The sequence below is a fragment of the Salmo salar genome, chromosome ssa11, assembly GCF_905237065.1.
Source record: "Salmo salar chromosome ssa11, Ssal_v3.1, whole genome shotgun sequence".
NCBI classification, from domain to species: Eukaryota; Metazoa; Chordata; class Actinopteri; order Salmoniformes; family Salmonidae; genus Salmo; species Salmo salar.
Genome location: NC_059452.1, coordinates 72,908,247 through 72,926,915, shown reverse-complemented (window position 1 = coordinate 72,926,915; position 18,669 = coordinate 72,908,247). Strand labels below are relative to the sequence as shown.

Here is an 18,669-nt window from a genome sequence, read left to right as displayed (position 1 = left end):
TATCTATCTCTCTAAATCTATATATCTATCTCTCTATACCTCTCTATATGTCTCTATATGTCTGTATCGCTCTAAATCTCTCTATCTCTCTATCTCTCTAAATCTCTCTGTATCTCTCTATCTCTCTATCTCATTCTATATCTCTATATCGCTATATCTCTCTGTCTCTCTCTATCTCTGTATCTCTCTATATATCTATATCTCTCTATATCTTCCTGTCTCTAGCTCTCTATATCTCTCAATCGCTCTAAATCTCTATCTCTCTCTATTTCTCTATATATTCTCTATCTCTATATCTCTCTGTCTCTCTCTATCTCCTTTTCTCTCTATATATCTCTATCTCCCTATGTCTCTATCTCTCTCTATAGCTCTATATAGCTCTATATCTCTCTCTAGCTCTCTATCTCTAAATCTCTATCTCTCTCTATTCTCTATATATTTCTCTAAATCTCTATCTCTCTGTCTTTCTATCTCTCTCTATATCTGTCTATCTCTCTCTATCTTTCTATGACTCTATCTCCCTATATCTCTCTATATATCTATATATCTCTCTATATATCTCTCTATATATCAATCTCCCTGCCTCTACACTCTTAGAAAAAAAGGTGATATCTAATACCTGAAAGGGTCCTTCGGCTGTCCCCACAGGAGAACCCTTTTTGGTTCCAAGTAGAACTCTTTTGAGGTCCATGTAGAACCCTTTCCATAGAGGTTTCTAACTGGAACCTGTTACCAAAAAGGGTTATACCTGGAACCAAAAACAGTTCTCCTACGGGGACAGCCGCAGAACCCTTTTGGAATCCGTTTCTCTAAGAGTGTAGTCCTCCAAAGTCAGAGAACAGGACAGGGGGTTATTCTAACTGTCTGGCATCAGCCCATCCCCTGAGTGGGAAACACAAATGTTAGCTAAACATTCACAGCAGACTAAATGTCCTTAAGTTTCTGTTTTATGACTGATTCAAAGTCGGTTCATAGGTCACAAGATGCATCAGACTTTGACAGTGGAAAGAAAACGTTTTTGTTGTTGTTGTCCTTCGTAAATAAATAAAAAACATTGCTAACATGCATTGGTCAAAACTGAAGTCACATTGTCAAAACTCTTCACACAGCCAGCGAAACAGAAGTGTATGTGGACCAAACTGTAAATCCTTTTTCACTGCTTTCACACAAAATGCATTCAATGACCACATTCTCCGAAATCCATGAACTCTTCTCATTCATACTTCACCACCTGCAAAACGATATATGCAGCACATGTTTTCAAATGCTAACACACTGTTTCCAAAACTGTTAAAAACACATTCAAAACAGAATGATGGCAAATGTCGTGCATTTCTGCAGTAACCAGATTGAAACATATAGAAAATCTCAGGAGAATATTGAATCATTCTGAACACAGCTGATTGCAATTTCAGCTAAAAGCCCACCCAAGTGTCCTGTTTTAAGTCTCGTTACCAAACAGACAAAAGAGGACGGCTTCGGAATGGTTTAGTTTGGAAACATGGATCAAGGAAGACAGGTTGGTGGGGAAAGAAGAGTGGCAGGGAGAGGGAGAATGCGTGGAGGACAAAGGAGAGCAAGAGAGGTGGTCACTGATGAGATAAGGGCCACAATTATTGACCATGTTGTAAACCATCGTCTCTCTTTGAGAGGCCAGTTTAAGGGTGCAACCAAATCTGCAGCGTTCAACAGTTGCATCAATAGTATGAATTTTCTGGCAAAACAACAGGTGAGATGTGCATCCTTCAATGATAATTGAACTACATATTACAGTACAATATGTTCACATTTTTACATGTACTGACATTTTGAAATATATGGTTTTGTGTTTTTCAGTAGGATCCAAAGGTTGCCTCCCACAGGAGGGAGAGGCAGAATATTATCAGGTGTGCAGGAAATTGCCATTGTTCACATGGTAGTTGGCAACAATAAAATAAAACTGGGGGAAATTCGGGACAGAGTGCTGGCAGACAATATCACTTTTTGGAATGTGAATACGGTCAGCACAATGACAATTGCCAGAGTCCTAGAGAAACATAAAATAAGGATGAAGCAGTTGTACACTGTACCCTTTGAGAGAAACTGTGAACTTGTGAAAGAACTCCCGTATCAATATGTCCAGGTAAGATGTGTGTTCAATAACCAAACAGGCTACATACACAGCTATGCATAATGTAAAGTACTGGAAAACTGTGGATTTTCTGTATTTTAGAGAGTAATTGAGATGGAAGACAGGAAAACTGCACATACATTCATCTTTGTGGATGAAGCTGGATTCAACCTGGCAAAAACACGCCGCAGGGGAAGAAATGTGATTGGACAGAGAGCAACCGTGGATGTCCCAGGCCAGAGAGGAGCTAACATCACAATGAGTGCAGCACTGTCCAATGATGGTTTGCTGTTACACAAACCACTCATTGGCCCCTACAATACAGACAGGCTCTCTTTCTTTTCTGGATGACCTGCATAATCGACTTGTGCCAGCGGAGGAGAGAGGGGCAAGAAACTCCCCTACCTTCGTTGTGGTGTGGGATAATGTGGCATTCCACCGCTCTGCTGCAGTCACCGACTGGCTTGCTGCACATCCCAGGATGTAAGAACTATTCCTGCCTCCATACTCCCACTTCCTAAACCCCATAGAGGAGTTTTTCTCCTCATGGAGGTGGAAGGTTTATGACCACCCTCCACATGACCAGATGTCCTTACTGGATGGCATGAATGCGGGGTGTGGAGACACTTCTCCTGAAGACTGCCAGGGTTAGATTAGACATTCCAGAAGATACTTTCCATGATGCATTGCCAGAGAAGACATAAGATGTGATGTTGATGAGAACTTGTGGCCAAATGCAGGGGAGAGGGAGAACTAGAACCCTCACAGCACTGTACAGTATGAGTGATTATACTATACATGTTGATAAGAACTAGAACCCTCACAGTACTGTACAGTATGAGTGATTATACTATACATGTTGATAAGAACTAGAACCCTCACAGTACTGTACAGTATGAGTGATTATACTATACATGTTGATGAGAACTAGAACCCTCACAGTACTGTACAGTATGAGTGATTATACTATACATGTTGATGAGAACTAGAACCCTCACAGTACTGTACAGTATGAGTGATTATACTATACATGTTGATGAGAACTACAACCCTCACAGTACTGTACAGTATGAGTGATTATACTATACATGATGAGAACTACAACCCTCACAGTACTGTACAGTATGAGTGATTATACTATACATGTTGATGAGAACTACAACCCTCACAGTACTGTACAGTATGAGTGATTATACTATACATGTTGATGAGAACTACAACCCTCACAGTACTGTACAGTATGAGTGATTATACTATACATGTTGATGAGAACTAGAACCCTCACAGTACTGTACAGTATGAGTGATTATACTATACATGTTGATGAGAACTAGAACCCTCACAGTACTGTACAGTATGAGTGATTATACTATACATGTTGATTTGTAATTATTATTGCAAAACTGGAATTTCAGGAATTCGTTTTCTGTTTCAACTTTTTATTTTTCACAAGTAAATTACTGTGTGCAAAGATCTAGAACAAATAAAGGCTATTGAAGCAAATTGCTGCATTTCTGATTCATTCTTGTTACATATACTTTAGTACAGTCAAAGTGATAAGGTGTTATTCTTATTCTATAATGAAATACTGATTTATGTGAAAAATCATTCAAACTTCAAAGATAAGTTCATCATTTATGTATTGCTACCTGTTAGTGTGTTTTAGGTCAGTGTGATATGAGTGATGCATGCTTTCCGAGTGAGAATTGTTGCCAGTGTTATGGTCGAACAAGATTATTTTGAGACATCTTGTAAGGGCTGTCTTCAGGAATGGACCAGAATGCAGCGGAGTTAGTATTCATCTTTCAATTTAATTAGAAAGAACACTATAACAAACAAAACAAGGAACCTGACAGCCAACAGTCCTGTCAGGTGCAAACACACTAAACAAGAAACAATTACCCACAAACCCCAGTGACAAACAACTCCTACATATGTGACTCCCAATCAGGAACAACGATTCCCAGCTGTTCCTGATCAGGAGTCACAAGACACACACCAGACTGCCACGTCCTGTTCCCCAAACTACTACACCAGCTCCATCTGCTGGTCAGGACGTGACAGTACCCCCCCCTCAAGGTGCAGACCCCGGAATGCACCTAACCACAACAACAAAAAACCACCAACAAACAAAATCCCCAACAAAACCCTAAAACAGTAAGGGAGGATGGCTGCCGTCAACGACGGCACTGTGCTACACCCTCCCTCCCCAACCCACCTATCCTGGAGGCGGCTCAGGCTCTGGCCGTTCCAGGCAGTCTGGGCAGTCTGGCAGCTCGGGGCAGTCTGGCCACTCCGGCAGCTCGGGGCAGTCTGGGCACTCCGGCAGCTCGGGGCAGTCTGGGCAGTCCGGCAGCTCGGGGCAGTCTGGGCACTCCGGCAGCTCGGGGCAGTCTGGGCAGTCCGGCAGCTCGGGGCAGTCTGGCCACTCCGGCAGCTCGGCGCAGTCTGGCCACTCCGGCAGCTCGGCGCAGTCTGGCCACTCCGGCAGCTCGGCGCAGTCTGGCCACTCCGGCAGCTCGGGGCAGTCTGGCCACTCCGGCAGCTCGGGGCAGTCTGGCCACTCCGGCAGCTCGGGGCAGTCTGGCCACTCCGGCAGCTCGGGGCAGTCTGGCCACTCCGGCAGCTCGGGGCAGTCTGGCCACTCCGGCAGCTCGGCGCAGTCTGGCCACTCCGGCAGTTCGGGGCAGTCTGGCCACTCCGGCAGCTCAGGCGCAGTCTGGCCACTCCGGCAGTTCAGCGCAGTCTGGCCACTCCGGCAGCTCGGCGCAGTCTGGCCACTCCGGCAGCTCGGCGCAGTCTGGCCACTCCGGCAGCTCGGCGCAGTCTGGCCACTCCGGCAGTTCAGCGCAGTCTGGCCACTCCGGCAGTTCAGCGCAGTCTGGCCACTCCGGCAGTTCAGCGCAGTCTGGCCACTCCGGCAGTTCAGCGCAGTCTGACCTCTCTGGCGACTGTTGACTGGCGGGCAGCTCTGGCGACTGTTGACTGGCGGGCAGCTCTGATGACGACTGTTGACTGGCGGGCAGCTCTGATGACGACTGTTGACTGGCGGGCAGCTCTGATGACGACTGTTGACTGGCGGGCAGCTCTGATGACGACTGTTGACTGGCGGGCAGCTCTGATGACGACTGTTGACTGGCGGGCAGCTCTGATGACGACTGTTGACTGGCGGGCAGCTCTGATGACGACTGTTGACTGGCGGGGCTGGGTTGACACACTAGACTCCTGATGCGCGGGGCTGGTATAGGATGTGCCAGCCCGGAGACACGCACCTCCATGCTAGTGCGTCTGGCGGGAAACACCGGACCGAAATGGCGCGCTGGCGGTCTTGATTGTAGGGTTGGCATCACCCCTTCCGGCTCGATGCTCCCCTTGCCCTGGCACCTGCGGGGCGCTGGTACTGGGCGAACTGGGCTGTGCGTCCGTATCGGCGAGATGGTGCATACCACAGCGTAACATGGCGCCCTCCACCTCAATTGCACCTCCCTGTAGTCACGGGTAGCTGGCTTACGGCTCTTCCCTGGCCTGGCCAAGCTACCCGTGTGCCCCCCCCAAAAAAAATCTTGGGGCTGCCTCTCGGGTTTCCTAGCCAACCGTGTTCCAGTGTAACGTTCCCGATGGTTCCTCTGTCCAGCTGCCTCCACTCTCCTGAGTGCCTCCACCTGTTCCCATGGGAGGCGATCCCTTCCGGCCAGGATCTCTTCCCAGGTGTAGACTCCCTTGCCGTCCAGGACGTCCTCCCATGTCCATTCCTCCCTTTTTCTCTCCTGTCGCTGCTCCTTCCTCTTCCGCTGCTTGGTCCTTGTTTGGTGGGTAATTCTGTAAGGGCTGTCTTCAGGAATGGACCAAAATGCAGCGGAGTTAGTATTCATCTTTCAATTTAATTAGAAAGAACACTATAACAAACAAAACAAGGAAACTGACAGCCAACAGTCCTGTCAGGTGCAAACACACTAAACAAGAAACAATTACCCACAAACCCCAGTGACAAACAACTCCTACATATGTGACTCCCAATCAGGAACAATGATTCCCAGCTGTTCCTGATCAGGAGTCACAAGACACACACCAGACTGCCACGTCCTGACCCCCAAACTACTACACCAGCTCCATCTGCTGGTCAGGACGTGACACATCTTTGAAGAGTTTTGGTGGTTTGAGTGATGTTTGGAGGTGAGATTAGCTGTTTGGCCAAGATGCATGTTGGTAATGCAGACTGTGTGAAGAGTTTTGGAAAAAGTGGCTTCAGTATTGACCGATGCTTGTTAGCAATTGAAGAAAATTGTAAACAAGAAAATCGAGACATTGATACTACATAGACTTTTGAAAAATGAGAAAATGTCTGCAAAAAGATGAATAACCAGATGATGTATAGAGACGTTGACAGAATATATGCCCTTTGCTCTTAGCTAATACACTCTCTGCACGATTAGCTGGTGATTGTTGCACATGATTATTCATAGCCTGTCCTGGCTCTCCGGTGGGTTTACATTAAAAGTAACTGTAATTGAATCTGAAACAGCCTGTTTTAACCTCAGGGGATTCATAAATCATAGGACTGTTTCTAAAGCAGGGTTTCACTTGGACAGAGCAACACAAAAGATTTACACTCAGCTGTGTGTGTGTGTGTGTGTGTGTGTGTGTGTGTGTGTGTGTGTGTGTGTGTGTGTGTGTGTGTGTGTGTGTGTGTGTGTGTGTGTAAGCGTGTGTGTGTGTAAGCGTGTGTGTTTTGTGTGCACGAGTGTGTTCGTGCGTGTGTATCATAGACTTCACCTTACTGCAGCTCCACTCTACCAGACCTACTTAGCGTCAACATGTTCTATCTAATACAATACCTGTCTTTTATTTCCATGTCGATTTAAAGACTCTTCTCTCCTCATCTCTTCAATAGCCACCAGTGGGTGGTTTCCACTACTTGTCAGAGGAATGGTATCTACTACCATTTGCCTAGAATTGCTACACTTACAGGTAGCTTATACTCACTTCCACTCTGTTCTCAATAAGACAGAGAAGAAAGAAAAAGTAACTTTCAGGTTTACAAGACAAGTATCCATTTTGTTCCCTTCCCAAACAAACCCATCAATAGAGACCCTAACAAAAAAAGCAGCAGAAATTGACAGATAAGCAGTGGTGGAAAAAGTACCCAATGATACTTGAGAAAAAAATCGATATATACCTTAATAGAAAATGACTCACGTAAAAGTGAGTCACCCAGTGAAATACTACTTGAGTAAAAGGATTTGGTTTTAAATATACTTGAGTATCAAAAGTAAATGTAATTGCAAAAATATTGTCATGGTAATTATTCTAATCAAAGGAGAGACTTTTAGATTTCTTCAAAACAATTATTTCATTACTGCAGTAATGGAGCTTGTCAACGACCCACCCGTAGGTGATTCGTGGAGAGCCCAACCTCCAGGACTAAGCCACAGCATTTTATAGCAAAGTCCATCATCCTGGATGTTCATGACAAACAACTGATGTGTGGAATGGGTCAAAAGGTTAGGATTTGTATGAAAGAAATCTGCTGTATCTGCTGTGAAGACTGTTCTCAATGTAAGGAAACCAGGGTTTGACCCCCCAAAATGAGGTTCCTCTCAACCCGAGCCATCTCTCCCTGGTACCTTCCATTACACAAACATCAATTCAACATGCTTCAAGAGGGCCAGGTTGTTCCCAAGAAAGCTAAGGTAACTGAGCTAAATGACTATCTCCCCGTAGCACTCACTTCCGTCATCATGAAGTGCTTTGAGAGACTAGTCAAGGACCATATCACCTCCACCCTACCTGACACCCTAGACCCACTCCAATTTGCTTACCGCCCCAATAGGTCCACAGACGTCGCAATCACACTGCACACTGCCCTAACCCATCTGGACAAGAGGAATACCTATGTAAGAATGCTGTTCATCGACTACAGCACAGCATTTAACATAATAGTACCCTCCAAACTCGTCATAAAGCTCGAGACCCTGGGCCTCGACCCGGCCCTGTGCAACTGGGTCCTGGACTTCCTGATGGGCCGCCCCCAGGTGGTGAGGGTAGGAAACAACATCTCCACCCCGCTGATCCTCAACACTGGGGACCCACAAGGGTGCGTTCTCAGCCCTCTCCTGTACTCCCTGTTCACCCATGACTGCATGGCCATGCATGCCTCCAACTCAATCATCAAATTGTGTGGTGTCAGGAAAATAACCTCACACTCAATGTCAACAAAACAAAGGAGATTATTGTGGACTTCAGGAAACAGCAGAGGGAGCACCCCCCTATCCACATCGATGGGACAGTAGTGGAGAAGGTAGAAAGTTTTAAGTTCCTCGGCGTACACATCACGGACAAACTGAAAAGGCCTACCCACACAGACAGCGTGGTGAAGAAGGCGCAGCAGCTCCTCTTCAACCTAAGGAGGCTGAAGAAATTCGGCTCGTCACCAAAACACTCACAAACTTTTACAGATGCACAATCAAGATCATCCTGTCGGGCTGTATCACCGCCTGGTACGGCAACTGCTCCGCCCACAACTGTAAGGCTCTCCAGAGGGTAGTGAGGTCTGCACAACGCATCACTGGGGGCAAACTACCTGCCCTCCAGGACACCTACACCACCTGATGTCACAGGAAGGCCAAAAAGATCATCAAGGACAACAACCACCCGAGCCATTGCCTGTTCACCCCGCTATCATCCAGAAGGCGAGGTCAGTACAGGTGCATCGAAGCTGGAACCGAGAGACTGAAAAACAGCTTCTATCTCAAGGCCATCAGACTGTTAAACAGCCATCACTAACATTGAGTGGCTGCTGCCAACATACTGACTCAATCTCTAGCCATTTTAATAATTAAAAATTGGATGTAATAAATGTATCACTAGCCACTTTAAACAATGCCACTTTATATAATGTTTACATATCTTACATTTCTCATCTCATATGTATACCATCTACTGCATCTTGCCTATGCCGTTCGGGCCATCGCTCATCCATATATTTTTATGTACATATTCTTATTCATTCCTTTACACTTGTGTGTACAAGGTAGTTGTTGTGAAATGGTTAGATTACTTGTTAGATATTACTGCATGGTTAGAACTAGAAGCACAAGCATTTCGCTACACTTGCATTAACATCTGCTAACCATGTGTATGTGACAAATAACATTTGATTTGATTTGAATTGCACGCTCAGTCAGACTGGAGTCATCTTCCTCACATTAATGGAATGTGGCTCCTTAGGTTTATCACCTAAGGCATCATAAATCAGTTGCCAGAGGTAAATCTCAGAAGCTCCTCCCAGTTCACACAGACGCAATAGAGTTCTAAGAACCCTATTCTGTTGCATAAAACAACCATTTGATGCAATAACAGTATTATAACATAATCTTGTAATTTCACCACCACAATATACTTAAGTATCAAATGTCAAAGTAAAATTATAAATCATTTAAAATGTATTATATTAAGCAAACCAGACTCAACTATTTATTTTATTTTTTTATACACTCCGACACACAGACATAATTTACAAACAAAGCATTTGTGTTTAGTGAGTCCTCCAGATCAGAGGCAGTAGAGATGCCAGGGGTGTTCTCTTGATAAGTACGTAAATTGGACCATTTTCCTGTCCTGCTAAGCATTCAAAATGTAACAAGTACTTTTGGGTATCAGGGAAAATGTATGGAGTAAAATGGACATTATTTTCTTTAGGAATGTAGTGAAGTAAAAGTAAAAGTTGTTAAAAATATGAATAGTAAAGTAAAGTACAGATACCCCAGAAAACGACTTAAGTAGTACTTTACAGTAGTTTTATCTAAGTACTTTACACCTCTGTGGATAAATAGTAATCTATTAATAGTTTGATGTCTGTCATACTGTGTTGCATATGGGACCAGATGAAAGGCTGTTTGGCTACTAACTGCTGGTTCCTCTGATGGCCTATTGATTTTGTCATCCACCAGATCTCGCTCTCTCTCTCTATCTCTGTCTGTGTAACAGTATAGTTTCCGTCCCTCTCCTCGCCCCACCTGGGCTCGAACCAGGGACCCTCTGCACACATCTACAACAGTCACCCTCGAAGCATTGTTACCCATCGCTCCACAAAAGCGGCGAACAACTACTTCAAGGTCTCAGAGCGAGTGATGTCACCGATTGAAACACTATTATCGTGCACCACCGCTAACTAGCTAGCCATTTCACATCGGTTACATCTGTCTGTCTGTCTCTCTAACTCTTTATTTCTCTTGTTCTGTCTTTCTGTTTCTCTCTCCAGACTCAGTCCCATTACGTTAGATGAGAGCAGCCATGTTTCCCGAACTGCTCACACAAACACACATACAACACCAATGACCGGACAAAAAGGACAAAAGGGGCACTCCAAAAATGGATCCTAGGTTTCGCAGTTAATTTGTCCATGTAGTGCTGACTATATTTCCCATGTCCCCATGCAGGATTGGTGGGGCTGTGCCCATCGTGTTCCCCTACTTTGCTGAGTTCCTGGCGAGGGAGAAGAGAGGAGAGCACCTGAGCTGGCTCTGCATGTTCTGGATGATAGGAGGGATCTACGCCTCGGCCATGGCCTGGCTCATCATACCACACTACGGTGAGTGACTGACAGCCCTGTCCTCCTATCAGGTGCAGGATTATCTGAGTGACTCACTTAGTTCACCAATAATAACCGTTCTACGGAAAGTTACATTTGTCACGTGATTGACATAAGCAACTTAGGCCTGAACGGGCTGCAACCCGTATCCTAGAATGGACAAGTATATTTAACAGCAACCAAAGCGAGAGAAGAGGGAAGAAAGAGAGAAAGAGAGGGGATCTGAGAAAGAAAGGACGAAATAGAGGAGAGAGGGCCAACAGTTAGAAAAGAGAAGGAGAGACGGAGAGGAATGCATAGAGGAAAGGGAAGGAAAGAAAAAGCAGGAGGGAGGGAGAGCTGGATAAGTGAAGATGATTTATGTGGGCGGTGTCAGAGATATTTAAAGGGTGAAGGAAAAACAGAGAGAGGGAGGGAGGGACGGAGGGTGATCGATAAAGAAAAGCAGAGTGGGAGAGACAGGGGGAGAGAGAGAGAGAAGGGACGAGGGAGAACGTGAACAGGAAAAAGAGAGACTGGTGAAGGGAGAGAAAAGGAGAGCAAATGAAGGATAGAGACGAAGGAGGGGTGATTGAAGAGGTGTGGTGAATGCATGGGGGTGTATGCAATGTGGTGGGTGTGGGTGTAGGCAGGTGTAGAATTATCAGTGAAGTCATTGATTTACTATAAAAGACTGTTGAGTGCAGAAGATAAAAAAGCACTCATAAAACACACGACATGTCTTCACACACACACACACACACACGCACCACACACCGTTAACACCTTTGTCTCTCTGTGTGAAGCAGCCGTGTGTGTGTGTGTGTGTGTGTGTGTGTGTGTGTGTGTGTGTGTGTGTGTGTGTGTGTGTGTGCGTGCGTGCGTGTGTGTGTGTCATAGGTTCCGCCGCAGTGGACTCTTCATTGACTGCTGCTGGCCAGAGGCTGCAGGACTCCTCTTCCTGGAAAACCTCAGTGTCTGTGTGTGTATGTGTGTTTTCGTGTGTGTGTTTGCTGAATTAAGTTGAGGGGCGTGGCGTACCCTCACAGCCGTAATGTTTTGTATGTGAAGTGTGTCTGTGAGGAGCTGTGCATGTCTGTGGTTACTGTATACTGTACACTCGAATTGCAAATCTAATCAAGGTTTATTTGTCATGTACACAGATTAGCAGATGTTAAAGGACTAGTTCACTATTTTACAACATGATGTTAGATGGTTCCTGAGCCTGAAGGTAGTTTATGGGCAAGGAGAAACTGTAATCCATGGTTCAGTTTTCTCTAAAGTGACGGTGGGCATGTTATCTTAAAAATATATATAATTTCCAAACCACCTGAAGTCAACTCCATATTTGGTTTGATGATACCTAAAGGTGATTTAGCCTTTTTTTAATTTATTTTTTATTTTTTTAGATGTACCCAGTGGCCAACAGTGGGAAAAGGTGGAGCGAGATGGATTTTGCCCGACATTCTGCAAATGTTCTCATCAATGAAACATTTGATCTCAATACAGTTTTCTATTCCCAAAACTAGCATATGTTATGAACAGAGTGGACTAAGCTTTGTAGAATAGCATTTTTTAGAAAGAGTGCAAGGGCGAATTGGGTTATTGCACATACGTACATCACAGAGTAGGTGTTCCAAAGACAAAAATATGGGAATACATGCTAGAATGTGGCAATATGATCTCGCTAGCTTGTGCTTGGCTCTGCCCACCTCTTTGCTTGTTCTGCCCGCTATGATTAATTTGCTCCGATAGGAAATGACAGGCTGTGGTCTATCTTGGGTTGGTAATAAAAATCTTTGACCAAAGCCAGCACAGTATCTGGATCTTCCCCTTTTCCTTTTCAATTGCAGTTTCAAGATAAGCAGCACTCAAAGGGTCAGTGTTCACCCTAGTGAAAAGGTAGCTAGTGCCCTTAATGCCAAAGAGGAGAAAAGTGCAGGACAAAGATTTTTGGTGGGAGTGCAGCGGACTGTAAGCTACACTGTACAATTCATAATAAACAGGTACTATGTAGTCAGATTGCTAGCTATACCTATTACCAGAGTGTAAATCATTAATTTAGCTTATAAAAGTACAATTGAATTCATGTTAATAAGTTAACATTGTTAAGGCTGGGCTTAAAGTGAGTGAGAGAGAGCAATATAGTGAGAGAGAGAGAGAGAGAGAGCACCGTCCGTGTTGAAGCAGGGAGAGGATGAACAGGTTATCAGGTGAGAATTTGAGTTATAAACCGCCATCAGTTCATTTCCTCATCTTTACTGACAGTAGCCCAAGTAAGTGCTAGAACAAAACAGTTGTTTCCTGCATTCTGATTTCATTTGGATTTCATGGCAGGGGTCAGAGACAGTCAGTAGAGGGAGATCCCTGCCCATGTTGAGGCACTGGGAGAGGACTCAGGTCATCAGGTGAGAATTTGTCATTTGAGTTACATGGCAGTCTGGTAAAGCATGTTGCACAGCAATTTACGTTGCACGCAGGATTGGAACTATGAGTTCAACTCCTCATCTTTGCTGACTCTAGCCCAAGTGCTGTAACAAATGTTGTTGCCTGCATTTGGATTTCATTTGGTTGTCATGGAGGTTGAAGACGTGGCTGCGCTCAACAATGACACAAAGCAGATAAACTGGTTACCAACGTAATTACAACAGTAAAAAGTCATTTTTGGTCATACCTGTGGTATACGGTCTGATATACCCCAGCTTTCAGCCAATCAGCATTCAGGGCTCGAACCACCCGGTTTATAATGACTGTTATTGATTGTGTATGTTTGGTGAATGACAATGAGGTTCTTCTATGTATTTTTGAAGTCTATTGCTTGAGCATTACGCCATACGCTTGATCCATATTAAAGAGCTATACACTATATATACAAAAGTATGTGGACACCCCTTCAAATTATGGATTCGGCTATTTCAGCCACACCCGTTGCTGACAGGTGTATAAAATCAAGCACAACGCCATGCAATCTCCATAGACAAACATTGGCAGTAGAATGGCCTTACTGAAGAGCTCAGTGACTTTCAATGTGGCACTGTCATAGGATGCCACCTTTCCAACAAGTCAGTTCGTCAAATTTCTGCCCTGCTAGAGCTGCCCCTGTCAACTGTAAGTGCTGTTATTGTGAAGTGGAAACGTCTAGGAGAAACAACGGTTCAGCCGCGAAGTGGTAGGCCACACAAGCTCACAGAACAGGACCGCTGAGTGCTGAAGCACCTAGCACGTAAAAATCGTCTGTCCTCATTTGCAAAACTCCACACTGCCTCTGGAAGTAACGTCAGCACAAGAACTGTTCATCGGGAACTTCATGAAATGGGTTTCCATGGCTAAGCAGCCGCACACAAGCCTAAGATTGCCATGTGCAAAGCCAAGTGTTGGCTGAAGTGATGTAAAGCTTGCCGCCATTGAACTCTGGAGCAGTGGAAACGCTGGAGTAAATCTGGGTTTGTCAGATGACAGGAGAACGCTACCTGCTCGAATGCATAGTGCCAACTGTAAAGTTTGGTGGAGGAGGAATAATGGTCTGGGGCTGTTTTTCATGGTTTGAGCTAGGTCGCCTTGTTCCAGTGAAGGGAAATCTTAACGTCACAGCATACAATGACATTCTAGACGATTCTGCGCTTCCAACTTTCAAATCAAATCAAATGTTATTGGTCACATACACATTGTTAGCAGATGTTATTGCGAGTGTAGCGAAATGCTTATGCTTCTAGATCCGACAGTGCAGCAGTATCTAACAGGTAATATGTAACAATTCCACAACAAAACCTAATTCACACAATCTAGTAAAGGAATGGGATAAGAATATATAAGTATAAAATATATGGATGAGCAGTGACAGAGCGGCGCAATAGATAGTAAAGAATAGAAAGTGAAGGATACAGTATATACATATGAGATGAGTAATGCAAGATATGTAAACATTCTTAAAGTGGCACTATTAAAGTGACTAGTGTCCCATTTATTAAAGTGGCCAATGATATCAAGTCTGTAGGTAGGCAGCCGCCTCTGTGCTAGTGATGGCTGTTTAACAATCTGATGGCCTTGAGATAGAAGCTGTTTTTCAATCTCTCTGTCCCAGCTTTGATGCACCTGTACTGACCTCGCCTTCTGGATGGAAGCGGGGTAAACAGGTAGTGGCTCGGGTGGTTTTTGTCCTTGATGATCTTTTTTGCCTTCCTGTGACATCGGGTGTTGTAGGTGTCCTGGAGGGCAGGTCGTTTGCCCCTGTTGATGCGTTGTGCAGACCGCACCACTCTCTGGGGAGCCCTGTGGTTGTGGGCGGTGCAGTTGCCGTACCAGGCGGTGATACAGCCCGACAGGATGCTCTCAAATGTGCACCTGTAAAAGTTAGTGAGGGTTTTCGTTGACTAGACTTCTTCACCACACTATCTGTGTGCATGGACCATTTCAGTTTGTCGGTGATATGTACACCGAGGAACTTAAAACCTTTAATCTTCTCCACTGCTGTCCCATCGATGTGGACAGGGGATTGCTCCCTTTGCTGTTTCCTGAAGTCCATGATCATTTATTTTGTTTTGCTGACATTGAGTGAGAGGATATTTTCCTGACACCACACTCCAAGGGCCCTCACCTCCCTGTAGGCTGTTTCGTCATTGTTGGTAATCAAGCCTACCACTGTAGTGTCGTCTGCAAACTTGATGATTGAGTTGGAGGCGTGCATGGCCACGCAGTTGTGGGTGAACAGGGAGTACAGGAGGGGGCTGAGAACGCAGCCTTGTGGGGCCCCAGTGTTGAGGATGAGCGGAGTGGAGATGGTGTTTCCTACCTTCACCACCTGGGGTTGGCCCGTCAGGAAGTCCAGGACCCAGTTGCACAGGGCAAGGTCGAGACCCAGGGTCTCAAGCTTAATGATGAGTTTGGAGGGTACTATGGTGTTGAATGCTGAGCTGTAGTCAATGAACAGCATTCTTACATACTGTAGGTATTCCTCTTGTCCAGATGGGATAGGGCAGTGTGCAGAGTGATGGCGTGGGTCTAGGGTGACAGGTAAGGTAGAGGTGATATGATGCTTAACTAGCCTCTCAAAGCACTTCATGATGACAGAACTGAGTGCTACTGGGCGGTAGTCATTTACTGTAGTTCCGTTACCTTTGCTGTCTTGGGAACAGGAACAATCCTGGCCATCTTGAAGCATGTGGGGACAGCAGACTGGGATAGGGATTGATTGAATATGTCCGTAAACACACGATGCTCTGAGGAAGCGGCTAGGGATGCCGTGTGGGCCGGCAGCCTTGTGAGGGTTAACAGGTTTAAATGTTTTACTCACATCGGCCACGGAGAAGGAGAGCACACAGTCTTTGGTAGTGGGCCGTGTCGGTGGAACTGTATTCTCCTCAAAGCGCTCAAAGAAGTTGTTTAATTTGTCTGGGAGCAAGATGTCGATGTCTGCGACGGGGCTGGTTTTCCCTTTGTAATCTGTGATTGTCTGTAGACCCTGCCACATACGTCTTGTGTTTGAGCCGTTGAATTGCAACTCCACTTTGTCTCTATACTGACGCTTTGCTTGTTTGATTGCCTTACGGAGAGAATAACTACACTGTTTGTATTTGGCCATGTTTCCAGTTGCCTTACCATGATTAAATGTGGTGGTACGTGCTTTCAGTTTTGCGCAAATGCTGCCATCAATCCATGGTTTCTATTTAGGGAAGGTTGTAATAGTCACAGTCCGTACAACACGTATACACTTCCTTATAAACTCGCTCACTGGGTCAGTGTATACGTCAATGTTATTGTCTGAGGCTACCCGGAACATATCCCAGTCCATGTGATCGAAGCAATCTTGAAGCGCGGAATCCGATTGGTCAGACCAGCGCTGGATAGACCTAAGCACGGGCGCTTCCTGTTTTAGTTTCTGCCTATAGAAGGGGAGCAACAAGATGGAGTCATGGTCAGATTTGCCAAAGGGAAGGTGGGGGAGGGCCTTGTATGCATCGCGGAAGTTCGAGTATCAGTGGTTGAGCATGTTACTCGCTCGTGTACTGCAATCGATATGCTGATACAATTTGAGAACAAGGCTACCTAAATTCTATGTCCCTAGCTAGCCATGTCTCCGTGAAACGGAGTATGTTACAATCCCAGATAACTCTTTGGAAAGCAACTCTTGCCCTAATTTTGTTGACTTTGTTAACTAGGGACTGGACATTAGCGAGTAATATACTCGGAAGTGGTGGGTGGTGTGCGCTTTGTGGCAATAGTTTGGGGAAGGCCCTTACCTGTTTCAGCATGACAATGCCCCCGTGCACAAAGCGAGGTCCATACAGAAATTGTTTGGCGACCTCAACCCCATCAAAATCCTTTGGGATGAATTGGAACGCTGACTGCGAGCCAAGCCTAATCGCCCAGCATCAGTGCCCGACCTCACTAATGCTCTTGTGGCTGAATGGAGTGGAGAGAGGAAGCTGTCATAGCAGCAAAGGGAGGACACTCCATATGAATGCCCATGATTTTATAATGAGATGTTCGACGAGCAGGTGTCCACATACTTTTGGTCATGTAGTGTAGTTTGACTGTCACTGAATTATTTGATGAATTAACACTGCAATTAAATTGTGTAACCAAGTAAGACGTTTGTGTACTCAGATTCCCTCAACTCCTTTTAAGTTAATTGGTTATAAGAAATGAGTTATTCAAGACCATGTACTAGCCAAGCATAATGATGGGTACATAAATAGAATATTAGGTTTTAACATGTAAATGTAGTTAAATAAGGGTTGTGGTGGTGACTTTCTGAACTGTTAAGAGTAAGAACACAGTTTAAAGTAATATAGAAAAATATTGGCGTTGTGATTGTAGTATATTGACCAATTTATCATCATCATTTTTTTATGTATTATCACTTCAAAATTAATCAGCTTTTTAATGTTTTTTTTTGTGGGGAATGGGAGATCTGGCTGCATACCGCCTGATCCCCCTAGAGCGGTGTTGACAACGGAAACCCATTGACCGTAATCCCCCCCAAAGTCCAACACAAAGTTACGCCCTTGAAATGAACCATAGATTACAGTTTCTCCTGGCCTGTAGACTACTTTCAGGGCGAGGAACCTTCTAACATCAAGTTGTAAAATAGTGAACTACTCCTTTAAAGCAGATACAGCGAAATGCTTGTGTTTCTAGCTCCAGCTGTACAGTAAATGTCTAACAGTGCAATACTAATACAAACAATATACAGTACCAGTCAAAAGTTTGGACACACCTACTCATTCAAGGGTTTTTCTTTATTTGTACTATTTTCTACATTGTATAATAATAGTGAAGACTTTAAAACTATGGAATAACACATATGGAATCATGTAGTAACCAGAAAAGTATTAAACAATTCAACATATATTTTATATTTGAGATTCTTCAAAGTAACCACCCTTTGCCCAGATGACAGCTTTGCACACTCTTGGCAAAGATCAAATAAAATGTCAATAGAATAAAGTTGCATAAATGATAATCTAATACAGAAACGATTTTGTGTCTACCCATGTGTTTGTGTCAACAGGAAGTGTGTCTGCGTGTGTGAGAGTTTCTGCATGCCTCTGTGTTTTTGTGTATTTGCATGGGTGTTTATGTCGTGACGCAATGTTCCCTCTAAACTGCGTGTGTGCGCTTGTGCGCAGCTCCCCTGGGACTGCCGTGCAGAATACATTTTCCCCATTAGTTAACACTATCAACTTTTCCCTTTACTGTGGGAATTGTGATCAAATCAATGCAATATTAGCCAATTTCAGTGCAACATACCGAAACAAAACGAACTATGCAAGAGATTTTGATGTAGGCAGAACACATCGGAGTAGGATTATATTGCATTGACAGGCACGACTCAGGCCCTTACTCCACACAGACCAGTGCACCACAACCAATCAGAGCTGCAGTTGGCCTATATCCAAATAGACCATTGCCATAAATGGATCTGTGCCATTTACTTTGAACTGGACTGTGTTTACAGTTTGAGCGGTCGTGAGTAGATGCGCTTGCTTTG

At 44.7% G+C, this 18,669-nt stretch overlaps 1 protein-coding gene across 1 annotated transcript in view; it reads left to right on the top strand.

Annotated features, from left to right (window-relative positions):
• The window catches only part of LOC106563032 (synaptic vesicle glycoprotein 2C), a 70,940-nt gene that overhangs the window by 38,655 nt on the left and 13,616 nt on the right, over positions 1 to 18,669 (top strand). The window contains exon 4 of the mRNA XM_014128239.2: positions 10,549 to 10,700. Coding sequence (XP_013983714.1) covers positions 10,549 to 10,700 — 152 coding nt within the window. The remainder of the gene's footprint in view (positions 1 to 10,548; positions 10,701 to 18,669) is intronic.